Raw genomic sequence first — 14,450 nt, 5'->3', positions numbered from 1 at the left:
GGGTTTCACCATATCAATGTCAATGTTCCAGATGCTATTACTACTGGAAGAGGTGTTAATATGATACAAGAATCCTTGACCTTAACTGCAGAAGAGTCCAGCAACTGTACAGAAATCTTGCCAGAAATGCATAACCATCTAAAGAATTAGTGGGGACTAGTCAAAGAACAAGGCTTATCTACTGATAGCTATGTTCACCACATTAAAGATACAATGTATATCAAAAACAATAAAAGAAAATTTGATATTAGATGGACCAATGTCATTTGCAAGCCTGGTGATGTCTGAGTTACAAGCTCTCTACTACCCTATAGAGCCCATGGCCCATGCAAAAAGGTCTGATGCACTATGCTACCCTGGTATGTGGCAATCCAAGAGGACCATGAACATCTAGAAATCAATAAAGCTGATATATAATTCCAGCTCTCCACTGCACATAGAGATCTAGTTCCAGGGCCTTTGTCTCCATCCAGTCATTCAAATTGTTATGCATTGGTTCCATATCAATTCCCTACCACTATTCAATTACAAGACTTAGGAGCTATATCAGATGCCCTGGTAGGACAAATTAGGTGGGACAACCCCATGGTAATTAAGGAACTTGATATTCTCTTTGGCCCTGATGACAAAAAGGCTCAGGACTTCATTAATAACTGGTGTCTAAAGGCCATGCAAATTGCTCTGGATGTCATTGCCAATACTTACCAAATTGAAAAGAAAGCTTTTGATAATAAATTCTATTGGCATTGTGTGCACAACAACATTAATCCAGCATCAGTTCAGCCTTCTCCTTCTCCTGAGAACTTGGTGGAAGAAGAGAATCATGATGATTACTATTAGAGATTGCTGCTATCACTCTCCTTATTCTTATTTCCTATGTTTTTTCTTACCAGACTGCTCATTACTATTTATTATTCTCTTATTTTACTAAATTGGTTTTATTTTATTTTATATATTGCTTGTTGTCAGGGGACACCAACATTGAAGACCAGAAGAAAATGTAGTGGGGATTTCAGTATCTCATTAGAATAAAGATTGTTCCAGTCTGAGGCACAAACCACCCCAAGCTACTATTCTTGAGCTATATAAATCATCTGTAGCTCCTGCTTCTTGCTTATTATCTTCACACACCATTGCTCTTTTCTACACACTCATTTCTTACTACTAGTTCAGTTATTAGTTAGAGAATATGAAGATTTCTTGTTCATGAAACATGCTACTGTTTCTCATTAGAGCTGCCTGTATTAGTACAGGGCTCTTTAGTACTATTACTTCTTATGAGCTTAGGCATCTGTTAGAACATACCTATCTCTACACTTACTACTTGACCATACTCTTACTATATTGTGATTTTTCACCTTTCTTGTGCTCTCACCATATCAACCAACTTGCCTACCTTCATGAGGCATCCCATTGTACCCCACTTCAATACCATTGTCAGGCATCACCAAAGAAGAGTGGCAAAATGTGAGAATTGTATGTGTGGATTAGCATGACAATGAATATTTAAAAGAAATATATATAGAAAAAGAGTACATGAGATAAAAGATCTGTATTCTGGCAACTATATATAACTTGTAAACAAGATTGCCACTGACTTCCAGCAAGAGATTTTTGCAGTGACAGCCTTTTATGTGTGCTTATGAGTATGTGACTTAGTGTCTTGTGAGGATGCATGCAACTCCCAGCAGCTTGCAAGCCAAGCCCTCTGGCCCTCGCGGGTGCTGTTTGTCTGTGTAAGGGGTTCACAGCAAATCCTTACACTTGAACACATTGTGTCAACAGAAGAAATACAAATAGAGCCAGAAAAAATCAATAAGATACTACAATGGCCAACACCAAAAGAAGTCAAAGAAGTTCAGATGTTTCACAGACTAGCAAATTACTACTGACAGTTCATACATAAATTTTTGAAAGAAGCAAGACTGCTCACACAGCTATTCAAGAAAGACAAAGTGTTTAAATAAACAACAGAATGTTAACAAGTGTTTGAAGCAATAAAAGACAAATTCAGAAAAGAAGAAATGAGGTAACACTACAATCCAACAAAAAGATATATGATTGACATGGATGCATTGAACTGTGCAATAGCAGGAAGATTGCAGCAACCAGACAAGCAAGAAAAACTATAATTAGTTATATGCTATGCAAGAATGATGACACCAGCTGAACAGAACTACAATATTCACAATAAAGAATTACTTGTAATAGTGGCATTACTGAAGAAATAGAAGATTGAATTACAAGAAAATCAACACCAGACAGAAATCATCTCAGACCACAACAATCTGTAATACTTTATAACAACTAAAGAGCTTACAAGACAACAAGCCAGATGGTATGCAGATGTACTAGTACACTATAATTTCAGAATACAATACTGCAAGAGCACAGAGAATGTCTGGGTGAACACATTAAGCTGAAGACCAGATCTTATAAGAAAAAAATAAGATTCAAGAATACTCTTCAAGAAGTTGGAAGGAACAAAGAATATAATTCTGAACTGACAGATATTAAGAGTCACAAGAATCACAACAGAAGAATCAGATATCAAAAAAATGATTAAAGAGGCAATAAAGAAAGATGAATATACAAAAAAGATTAACAAGAAAAACAACAACTTTAACAAAGAAGATAAAATAATACTATATTATGGATTGATATATGTATTCAGAAAAGTCAGAAAGCAAGTGATGGTACAAGAATATGACACAATCACTGCAGGACATTTTGGGATCAACAAAATAATAGAAAGAATCACAAGAACCTACTATTGACCAGAAATGTGAACAGATATTCAACAACATGTCAAAGAATGTAAGATGTGTGCACAAAGCAAAATTAACAAACACTAACCATATAAAAGACTACAGCCAATACTACAACTGCAAGGACCATGAAGATTTATAGTAATAGATTTTATCACAAAACTCTCAAATTCAAAGAATATGGAAGGGAAAAAGTACAACTCAATACTAATAATCACTAACAGATTGACAAAGTACAGATATTTCATACTGTTCAGAAAAGTAAAAACAGCACCAGACACAATACTGATAGTACCATGAAATGTACTTGCCAACCATGGAATGCCAGAAGAGATAATCACAGACCAAGATATCAGATTCATAAGCAAGTTCTGGATAATACTGATGGCACAACTGGGAATTGAACAAAAGATGTCAACAGTCTATCACCCACAAACAGATGGACAGATGGAGCAACTGAATTAAATCTTGAAGCAATATCTGCAAGAATATATCAACTACCAGCAGAATAATTGGATTTCACTACTATTCATGGCACAATTGGCATACAATGGAGTAAAAAACACCACTATAAGAATGATATCATGTTACATAAACTATAGCAGAGAACCAGAAATACAGAAGCAACTAAGAATTGCATAGCAAAGAGCTCAAGCAGTAGAACTTACAGCAATATAACTACAAGAACTGCAAGATCAGATGAAACTAGACATCAAATTCCTGAATAAGAGAATAAAATACTACTATAACAGAAGGCATCAGAAGGCATCAATTCTGAAAAAGAGGGAAAAAGTATTTCTAATTCAATGGAATATCAAAATCAAAAGACCAGGCAAAAAACTTTGATTTCAAGAAATTGGGACCATACAAAATCACAAAGCAGATCAGAAAAGTCAACTACAAACTTCAGCTACCCAAAAAGATGAGAATACACCCAGTATTTCATGTCTTATTATTAAAAAAAGCACTGCTACACACTAAAGAAATGCCCACAGAAATCAATGAAGAATAAGAATATGAAGTCAAACAGATACTAAATCATCAGAAGATCAGCAGAAAACTTTACTATCTAGTGAAATGGAAAGAGTACAATATCTCAGAAAACACCTGGGAATCAACAGAAAACCTCAGAAATGTCTGAATAATTATTGAGATATATCATCAATAATACTCTCACTTAGCAAAGCATTAACAAACAAATCAGAAATAACTAAAAGAGAATCTAAAAAAGGAAAATTATTTAATAAAGCAAGCAAGTTTTGAATCTCTGTCTGCTCAGCCACTTTTTTCTGTTTCTTCTTTTCAAGATATTCTAGATCTTCTACAGACTTTAATTCAGACTCAAGAAATTTACTGGCTTGATTATAAAGTAACTTTTTCTGCTTTTGAAGATAAAGAAGATAAGAGAGAGTTTCTTGCTCAGTATGCTCAAGCTTATTCTGAGTCTCAAACAACTTCTGTCAATCAGCAGCAGAAGAACTATCATTATAAATACAACAACAATCAGCATAAACACACTTGCTACACTGTGAAGAATAACTCAACTTTAGACAAGTTTTACCCAGTAAAGAATATTGAGAGCAGAGAGAGAGCATAACAAATCCAGATTACTTAATAATAAAAAGAAGATTATTCTTACAAACATTAAAAGTAGACAGCATGGTGAAAGAAAACCATGAAAACACTTACTAGAAACAAGAAAACAAAGAAAAAATCCAGAAGCTCAAAAAAGAATAGAAGATTACTTTTTTATATTTCAGAAGACAAGAAGCAGAGCAGTTGGGAACAATATACTGTAAAAAAAGAGAATGATGTTATGAATCTTGTAGCACAGCAGCTGAAGAGACAGAACAATTGAACAAGACCTGACAAGACAGAGTTACAGACTGTTGTGGAGAAACCTTAGAACAGAAAGTCACATAATCAGCAATAGAACTGATAAGCTGACCAATTACACTGAGTACAATAGAACTGATCAGAGAATATAGCAAGCATACTACAATAGAATGAATAGGACAGCTTAGCAGAACTATTACCAGAAAGCATCATATATATAAGAATACTTATTATCAGAGATCTGATGAACTCATTTATTATGATCAATCTTTTTTATTATCTTACAGATATCTTTGAATCAGATATCTTCATATCTTGATTACTTTCCATATTATTGAAGTCTTGTGATACTGTACAATTATATCTGATATTATTACTTTTGAGAAGGCACAATAGCCTTGTCCTGACTCTGATATACCTGCACAGAAACCTTTTGTCATCAGAGCAAGACTGTCCACTTAACCAGAGCATTATTAAACTATTGATCACTACACTCCAATCTGTTGTTATTCTCCTAGAGCTCTTTGATACCCTTCAAACCCTCAAAGAACCCCAGGAGACCTCAGTCAACACAATACTACTACTGATTGAAGATGTATTGTATAAGCTTACAGAAGCTGCAATATTCACTCAGTTGGATATCAAGAATACCTACCATAAATTGAGGATTCACAAAGAGAATGAGTGGAAGACTGCATTTCAGACTTTACAGAAGCTATTTGAGTACTTAATAGTGCTTCTTGAACTCACAAATGCACCAGCAGCCTTCTAATTATAGATCACAAAGACACTTAGCAGATACCTAGATGTATTCACAGTAGTCTATCTTGATGATGTGGTTGTGTACTCAGCTCACAAGGAAAATTATAAGAGGTATGTGAAATTAGTACTTAAGATACTCAAGAATACAGATCTTTATTGCAAGCTGGTAAAGTGCAAGTTCAATGCTTACAAGATTGACTACCTTGAGTATATTATAACACCAGAGAATGTTCTTATGGAGAAGAGCATTATAGATACTATTCTTGACTGGCCAGAGCCAATCAGTAAGAAAGAGATTCCACTCATTTTAGAATTCACAAACTTTTACAGGTGCTTCATCTCAAGATTCTTTAAGATAGCCTGCAGCCTGACTGCTCTTCTAAAGAGAGAAAAGACAAAGCTAAGCAGACACATATAAAGAGAGATGAGAAGAGAAACAAATACTTTCATAACTCAGAAAGATCATAAAGTCTTTAGAGATCTGAAAAGAGCATTTGTGGAAGCTGTTATGCTTCACTATTTTGATATGGAACAGAAGATCAGGTTGGAAACAGATGCATCTGACTTTATAGTATGTGATATTCTATTATAGCTGGTAAAGAATGGCATTTGAGTTCCAGTTGGATTTTATTTACAGAAGATGCAACCTATAAAGATGAACTATAGCATTCATAATTAAGAATTGCTTGTGATTGTAGAGTTATTTAGATATTAGCACTGCTGATTAAAAGACTTGCAAACATCAGTTCAAGTTCTTACAGACCATGATAGCTTGTGCTACTTCCAGACTACTCAAGATCTCTTGTGAAGACAGGTCCACTGGGCATAGAGACTGAGAGTCTTTTGATTCACAGTTGACCATGTGAAAGAAATCAAGAATCTGGCAGATGAACCCTTATAAAGACCTGATTATGTTAAGAAGCCTGATCTAGATGACACAAAGAATCATAAGACTGTAAATCAACTGAGAGTGATGCTCACAAACAAGCAAAAGATTCCAGAAAAGTTGGAACTGATAACTTAAGTTTCTTCTAACCAGAGAGAGAAGAGAGAATATGAGAACACACAACTTATCTTCATAAAGCTTCAGATTGCAACCAAGAAACTACTCACAAAGATTATCTTGAAAGACATATACAAAGTGAAGAAGATCACAATACAGGTTCAGAAGACTAAAGACCTGATTTACAAGAAGAACTTTTATAAGAAGGGCAGCTTCAATCTGTTGGCATTATTGCTAAATCTACTGCAAAGTGACAACTATGCAGCCAAGATCTGCAAAGACATTAAGATAGGCATAAAGAAATTCACAATATGGAAAGAGAAGAAGAGCATTCTGTATAGAGATAGTTGTATATACATCTCTTAGAATGAGGCTTTGCAAATAGAGCTGATCAGGCATCATTATAATCTATCTCTCACAGAGCATTTTGCTATAGCAAGAATATACAAGCTTATAGCTCACAAATACTTTTGGTCAAGAATAAGAGAACTGGTGAAGAACTGTTGCAAAGTCTGTGGAGTCTGCCAGAGCTCAAGAGAAGTTTGCAGAAAACTTTAAGAAGAACTATCACTCTTACTAATTTCAAATTACTCTTGGAAATCTATTAGCATGAATGTTATTACAGATCTTTCCACAAGCCTGAATTTTGAAAAGATGCAGTTTAACTGTATTCTAGTTATAGTGAACTAGCTTACAAAGATGGCTCACTTTATCTCTACAATAAAAAGCTGACATTAGAGAAATTAGCTCATCTCTTTGTTTACAAGATAGTGAAATTGCACAGATTATCCACAAGTATAATAACAGAGCAAGAATCTCTGTTCACAAGTAAATTTTGAGGTAATTTAACTTACATCTTGAAGATTACAAGAATAATAAGCATAGCATTCCACCCACAAACTGATGATTAGACTGAGAGACTGAATAGTGTGCTAGAGCAGTATCTGCAAAGCTATATCAGTTATAATCAAGATAACTAGATGACATGATTGCTAATGGCTGAGTTTACATATAATAACTCATAGCAGGCTTCCACACAGAAATCATCTTTTCAGCTGATATATGAATTGAATCTACAAACAAATATCTTGAACTCTGATGGATATAGCTATATGTGCAAGAATTCAAAGAATCAGGCAAAGGCAATAAGATCACTCTGTAAAAAGACTAAGAAATCACTTGTGAAGGCACAAGCCTACCAGAAGAAGTACTATAACTAGAAGCATACTATAAAGACTTTCCAGGTGGGAGACAAGATGTGGCTTGACCTTTGCAATATCAAGATCATGTGGTCTAACAAAAAATTAGATTTGTTGAGACATGGGCCTTGTAGAAGTATGGAGAAGATAGACTTGTGAGTCTATAGACTGGAGCTGCCTCCAGGTCTGTAAACTCACAATATTTTTCATGTATCCCTGGTCCACAAGCACAAGACCTGCAAAGAAATCAATAGCTCACCTCATCACAAAGTTTGTGAGGCAGATGAGGATAAAAAAAAGTATCAGGTCCACAAGATAATTAACTCAAAGAGAGAGGGTTGTGAGCTGTAGCACAGAGTGCATTGGAAAGATTATAATAATAAGAAGAACAAGACATGGGTTCTCACAAGTAATGTCCATCTACTGAGAAAGTTACTCCAACAATTCCATAGTAAAAACCCAGACAAGCCTGGTTTGCAAAAGAGATGAATGGAGGTAGTGAAACTAGAAAATGAGTTAGGGAGAGAAAAGGTATAGTCAAATCAAATTGATTGATTTCAAGAAGAAAAACTAAGCTAAAGACTATATAAGAGCCTCCAGCTTCCTCTCACAGAGATCTGTAACAACTACCTATAATCTTACTGCTGGAAAGAGCAAGTAAGGTGCCTACAGTATAGGCAGTGATTACACTTTTAATCCATGTCTGTGAAGATGCACTTTGCAAAGACTATATTACTATAGTCTTACTGAGCTTTGTTCCAGACAAAGCACTTCTGTTCTAGTAGCAGCTGGGCTCCAGCTCTAGTTACAAGAATACTTTCATAAAGCTGGGTGCAGACAGCTAACTGGTTTGAATTATCCAAACCAGCAATAAGCACAGATTTTTGAATAGGCTCACAACACCATATTCTTTCACAGGCAGACAAAGCTTGTGCCTCAGTATAGAATAAGAGGCCTGGGAGAATCACCAGATTGGCCTGCAACACATCAGTAAAAGTAGCAGCTGGCAGTAATGGGATGAAGATAGTCTGGAACCACCATTGTCAGTCTTACAGAGAGGGTGCTGGGCTATTCCAGACACTCTACAGAACCACAGCATCTATAAACCCAGCCAGAGCAGAGGGAATTGCAACAACAATCTGAAAAAGATTAGCTGTAAACTGAAATGTGATAGAGAATACTCACATTTCCAGCCAGAGCTGGAGCAAGAACTGCAGAAGAGAAAGACAGAACAGGACCCTAACTCTATAAGCATGCAAACCAATGTTAGCTTGTGAAAAGCCCTTACAGCTTAAGCTGGCAGAGAGAAAGTGACAGCTGATGAGAGAGGAGGAGAAGAAGGAACAGTGGTGCTCTAGAACTGTTAGTTATGAACAATTCTCAATTTCTAAAGTCTACTCACTAAAGGCCTAGACATCTCTTCTTTAAAGAGAGGGGATGTGGATGTTCTTCTGAAAGAGAAAAGTGGAGATAACTTGTAAGAGAAAGAGAAAAGAGACTGTGAAGCAGCACAAACTTCTAGCAAGCATTGCCAGGTGGCTCACTAGTAAAATGAGCTGCAGGTGCACTCTAGAGTGCTGGATTTGAATCCTTCAACTGGCACACTCTTTTACCCACCAAAGTTGTGGTGTAAAAGGCAATCCATGTATACTCATGGCTTTACTAAGCTACTTACTATCTTTTACCTAATGATAACTGATGATTGGATAGAGATAGTAGATCCAACTAGCATCTGGTAAAGCTAAAATGAATGTGAGTAGGTAGGCTCCACTGCACTACTAAAAGCTACTTACTATTTATTACCTAATGATAACTGATGATTGGGTAGAGATAGTAGATCCATCTAGCATCTGGTGAAGCTAAAATGATGCAAGTGGGTAGGCTCCACTGCACTACTAAAAGCTACTCAACCTAGTGATCCAATAATAACTAATAATTGAGTGGCTAAAGTGGGGCGCCAATTCAGGGGAATGGATTTGAAAACCACCCAACAAGAGCACCCCTGGTTATCTCTTGAGATAGTCAACTATCTCTTGAGATAATTGGTTAGTCATTAATGGCGAGATCGTGACGGGTAATTGGTAGGCTGGGATGCTGAGATTAGCAACTGGAAGGCGGGGTTTAGTAGCTAGTAGACTAGTTAGCTTCTAGAACTAGTTACTAGATCAGTAGGCTAGGCAGTAGTGGCTTAACTAAAATCAAAATGGTTAATGCTGGCTTGAGAGGACAGTTTGCAGTGGTTGGTTATTATAGGCACATGTATAATAGATTAAGATGTATCTCTCTGCATTTGCATTCCTTACAGGCCTGGTTGATCCCTGGACGGGCCTTAGAGACTCCAGAGCTAGGGCAGCTGTAGGGCCAGAGGCTCAATCAAGATCAATATCAGATATCTGGATGTTTTCTGATAGCCAAGCTGCTATTCAGAGACTCATAAATCAAGATCTTAATTCTGGCTTATATTATCTTCAATCTATAAGAAAAACTGCTAAGTATATAAAAAATCAACAAATTAATCTACATCTTCATTGGGTTCCTGCACATGTAAATATATATGGAAATGAAGAAGCTGATCTAGCAGCAAAAAAAGCTACAGAATTAAATCAAGTTTGTTCAGAGAGATATATATCTCTTACTTATATAAAAAGACAAATAAAAGAACAAGCAATAATAAAGTGATATGAAGATCTTTTTAATAGAGAAAGCTCTACAAATTACTACTCTCAATTCAAAATAAAGCTCAGATGGAAAGCATCAGCTCTTTCTATATTCAAGAAAATATGGTCAACTATTTGCCAATTAAAGCTTGGTCATGAATATTTCAGATCTTATTTAGTAAGATTATCTGACTACTCTTCCAACTTATTCTGTTTCTGCAATTGGGTTGAAAATCCAAAGCATCTATTATTATCCTGCTCAGCTTATCAAACTAAAAGAAGAAAAATTCAACAAGAGCTTAATATTTCTCAACTATCTTTAAATTTTATTTTTGAAACTGAATTAGGCCTAAGATAGCTAGTTTTATTTCTGAAATATACTGGAATAGCTACTAGACAGTGGCTTTCTCAAACATGTTAACTTTATTTCTTTAATTTATGTTACACTGCTACAAGAATTTTGTTTTTCTTTGAAATTTATTTTATATACTATCTGTTATTTGACTTTTGTAGAGAAAGAACATCTTATATTGCCTTGAAATACTGTGATTCTTCTATTTTTCAGCTACTACAATATACACTAAATAAAGCCTAACAGATCAGCTGCTAGGTAGTCTTTATAGTTACTGACTGCATAAGACTATAATGAATAATAATAATAATAATAATAATTTTAGCAAGCATCAGCCTCTCTGTGAACCAAATCTCATGTGAAAGCAAAACCTTATGACCATGTGAAGCAAAGGTACAACCAGGGGTGAACTCACTAACTTGTGATCTTGTGGCCAGACAGGCAGAGCATCAAGATGTAGCTATTTTTTTTCTTCTAGAACATCAGAGACCTCCTGCAAGCCTGCCTTCTACATAAAGCAGTGCTTGAAGGGTTCACTTACCTTGGTAATTATAATATAAACTAGAGAAGAAAGAGAAGAAAAGAAAGAGAAAGAGAAAGCAAGAAAAAGCTCTCTCTTAAGCTAGTGCTTATTATCTAATAGTGACACAGAGCTAGTGAAAACAATAAGAACTCTCTACATATTGTTGTGTTATTGAGCTCTGTTATATTATTGTGTTATTAGAGTTGTGTTAATATCATATCTCTAGTGAGACTGTACTCTTTTTCTTATAAGAAAATTTTTATTTTTCCTAAGAGATTTTTTTTTTCTACTCATGAAGGTTTTTAATAAGACAGTCATCTTGAAAGACCAAGGCTTACAAGGGAGAAGAATCTGTAAGAATCTGCCTGTAAACCTCTTACATGAATAAGAATTTACCCACAAACTTCTTATATGAATAAGAACTTGCTACAAATTCTTTCTACAGACAAATCAACATCTGTAAAAGTCAAGAGCCTCAGCTTGTGAACTGTTAAGAGTTGCATGTGTTCTTGTAAGACATTAAGTCATGTGCCTGCAAGCACACATAAAAGACTGCTGCTGTGTGAATCTCTTGCTGAGAGCCAGTGGCAATCTTGTCTACAAGTCATATATAGTTGCTAATACCAGATCCTTTACCTTATGTACTCTTTTCTATGTACAATTTCTCCTATAGATTCATTGTCACACCAATTCACATGTATGATTCTCACAAATGGCTGGACACCTAGTTAATTCTAACAGTATCTGTTGCTTTGCATAGTGATTTTCTCAGACAAAAATGCTGTTTTATTAAGACTAATCATCTTTTACACTCACCAAGTGATTTGGCATGGCAATAAAATGCTTTTGAAGATTTCACATTTTTAAAGTCATCTGATTTCTTTATCAGTCATGTCTACAAGAGAAATTTCAAAGAAAAATCATTATTTGTTAATCTTTATTCATGTTTAATCTGTTTTTGCAGTTTGCATATTTTATTTTATTTATATATGTCTGTCAGGTTTCTTTGCAAACATGTCTTCTTTTCTTCAAGAATTTTTTTTCTTCAAGTTTTACCTAAAGTATTAAGAGATGCATCTGTGTTATCTGTATTATTTACTGATGTCTTACTGATGGTGGCTTTACTGCTACCAGCACCTTTATCAATATTTATTTTCTTCACATTAGCCTCTATCTCTGTCAGGTCTGCAATGTGAGATATTGTTATAGTTCATCTTATGAATCTTGGTAGCATTCTACTAATTTAGGCAATCATATGTCAGACCATTTAAAATGTTAAAAGAGGGACTTAATATAGATTTCATGAATTGTCTTAGATTTTGGAGGTACAAAAGAGCTAAATAGGTGTAATGCTCACAACTGATAGAAGAGAGTCATGCATAAAACATATAGATCTGCTAACTAGAAGACTGAATGCTAAGGTTTCTACAATATATAAGAATTATGCAATTCTTATATGTTTAGAGATATGAACTACATGATATTCTCTAAACATCTGATGTGGTCTGATGCTTGGGTGGTTTAGATCTAGATTTGTAATATTGTGTTCTTCTTTGTATACTTAAGTTTATCTGTCTTGTGATAGCTATATCTCTTCTTTAGATAATTCTTAAAAGCCTCTTGTGTATTTTTGAGATTTTTCTCAGATTTTCATATTGATTTCTTAATAGAAAATTTCTTTCACTTTACTAGATAATGCTTCTTGCAATAGTGCACTTTATTGTCTAAGATTTTATCTACTTCTTATTTGTGATAATTATCAATCAGTACTGCAGAAGAATGTATTAGCATCTTGCTCTTTTCTATATAATATAGTTTTAATAATAAGATATAAAAAATGTTGTAAATCTGATAGCTTGATAAGAGCTTTAGTTAATATGCATTATTTTCTATAATCTTCATTACTAAGAAAGATTCATAGTACATTTTATCTAGCTTCTTGCAGAAATATATTATATGTAAGTTTTCTAATAATAATATTACTCTGTTACCAGATACATATATCTTATCTTAATATTTCTGATTATAGAACTGTTCTTAATTCTTCTTTACCTTTGTCAAATATTCTATCAAACTATCTCTTAATATAGAGATTATTTTCAGTCTTCTGTTAAATATTGTCTGTATGTTTTTGATCAACTTCTAAATCTTGTCTGACTTTCTAAGTTCAAAGTGGTATACTACTCCAAACAAGAACATATATATTGTGAAGTGTCCTAATCTGCTGTATACAAACCCTGTATACATAAGCCACTTCTTCTAACTATCTTGCCTATAACTATAGTAGATATAAAGATATCTTTTCAAGATCTTGTTTAGTATCTCTGTTTGATTATTTATTTATAAATAAAATATCATACTAAGCCTCTATCTAACTTTCATATGAAGATATAGCTTTGATCAGTATTTATTTCTACAGTCAGATTTCTAATCTGAGATAATATTGTCTGGAAATCTGAAGTTCTTAAATATCTTTCTTAATAAGAGATTTATCATTTCTAATATATTAATTTTCTTTCTACACACAAGAAAATATGCAAGTTTTGTAAACTAATTTATAATAACTGGAACTGTATTGTATAAATTTCTCTTCTTTCTACTTAGAGAAAGATCTGTTATAAAATTTATAAATATCAAACACCACAGACTACTGAGTATTAGCAATGAAGTAAGTAGTCTATATAATTAGTGTCTTAAAGTCTTTTCTCATTTGCAGGTTTAGCATTCATATATATATATATCTGAATATCTTGTCTCATCAAATACTATTTGTATTTTTGTCAGAGTAAGACAAATATTTTTAATATATTAAAGTAATCTGTAAATAAGTTATTATAGTGAACTTGTAGTATGTTTCTATCTTAAAGCTAAATTACTTAAGATGTAGATTTTACCACTTTTTATTAATAGGTCTTGTCTACTAATTTTCTACTCTGACTGCTGAGATTCTGTCTTGATAGATCTTGCTTGTATAGAGAGATTATGTCTCTGTACCTCTAGCAACAGATTCAACATACTCTTAGTTAATTTATTATAGATTTTTTTATCTTTTGTTGCTATATTTATATACACACAGAAAATCCAGAATCTTTTGTAATTTCTATATTAAGTTTTTCTAGTATCTCTAACTGGTGCTTCTTGAACTAACTTAACTATCTTAATGCTATCAGATCTTTTCTGTATTATCTCTATCTCTCTGCTTTAAATGGCAAGAGCAGCATGTACTTAAATATCTTCTTTATTAAAAGAAGTTTTTTTAAATAAATTCCACTCTGGAATACTATCTGTATATTATTATTTGAGTGTATATATAGAAAGATCAATGTTCTCTTCTAGTTTGATATAGTTCA

General features: G+C 33.9%; 2 protein-coding genes across 2 annotated transcripts; one reads left to right on the top strand and one right to left on the bottom strand.

Annotated features, from left to right (window-relative positions):
- Positions 1–259: 259 nt before the first annotated feature.
- CIMG_12596 (uncharacterized protein) lies at positions 260–840 on the top strand (the record flags this gene model as incomplete). The annotated part of the gene is made up of 2 exons (XM_001249181.2): positions 260–359; positions 455–840. 2 exons carry the CDS (start codon positions 260–262, stop codon positions 838–840), a joined length of 486 nt encoding a protein of 161 aa, XP_001249182.2.
- Positions 841–8,311: 7,471 nt separating this feature from the next.
- On the bottom strand, positions 8,312–8,985 carry CIMG_12595 (uncharacterized protein; the record flags this gene model as incomplete). Its single annotated transcript, XM_004445499.1, has 3 exons — positions 8,312–8,545; positions 8,754–8,807; positions 8,971–8,985. 3 exons carry the CDS (start codon positions 8,983–8,985, stop codon positions 8,312–8,314), a joined length of 303 nt encoding a protein of 100 aa, XP_004445556.1.
- Between the last annotated feature and the right edge of the window lie 5,465 nt (positions 8,986–14,450).

This window comes from Coccidioides immitis (assembly GCF_000149335.2).
Source record: "Coccidioides immitis RS genomic scaffold supercont3.1, whole genome shotgun sequence".
In the NCBI taxonomy this organism is placed as follows: Eukaryota; Fungi; Ascomycota; class Eurotiomycetes; order Onygenales; family Onygenaceae; genus Coccidioides; species Coccidioides immitis.
The sequence above is the reverse complement of the archived record's forward strand: the minus strand, read 5'-3'. Positions and strand labels throughout refer to the sequence as shown.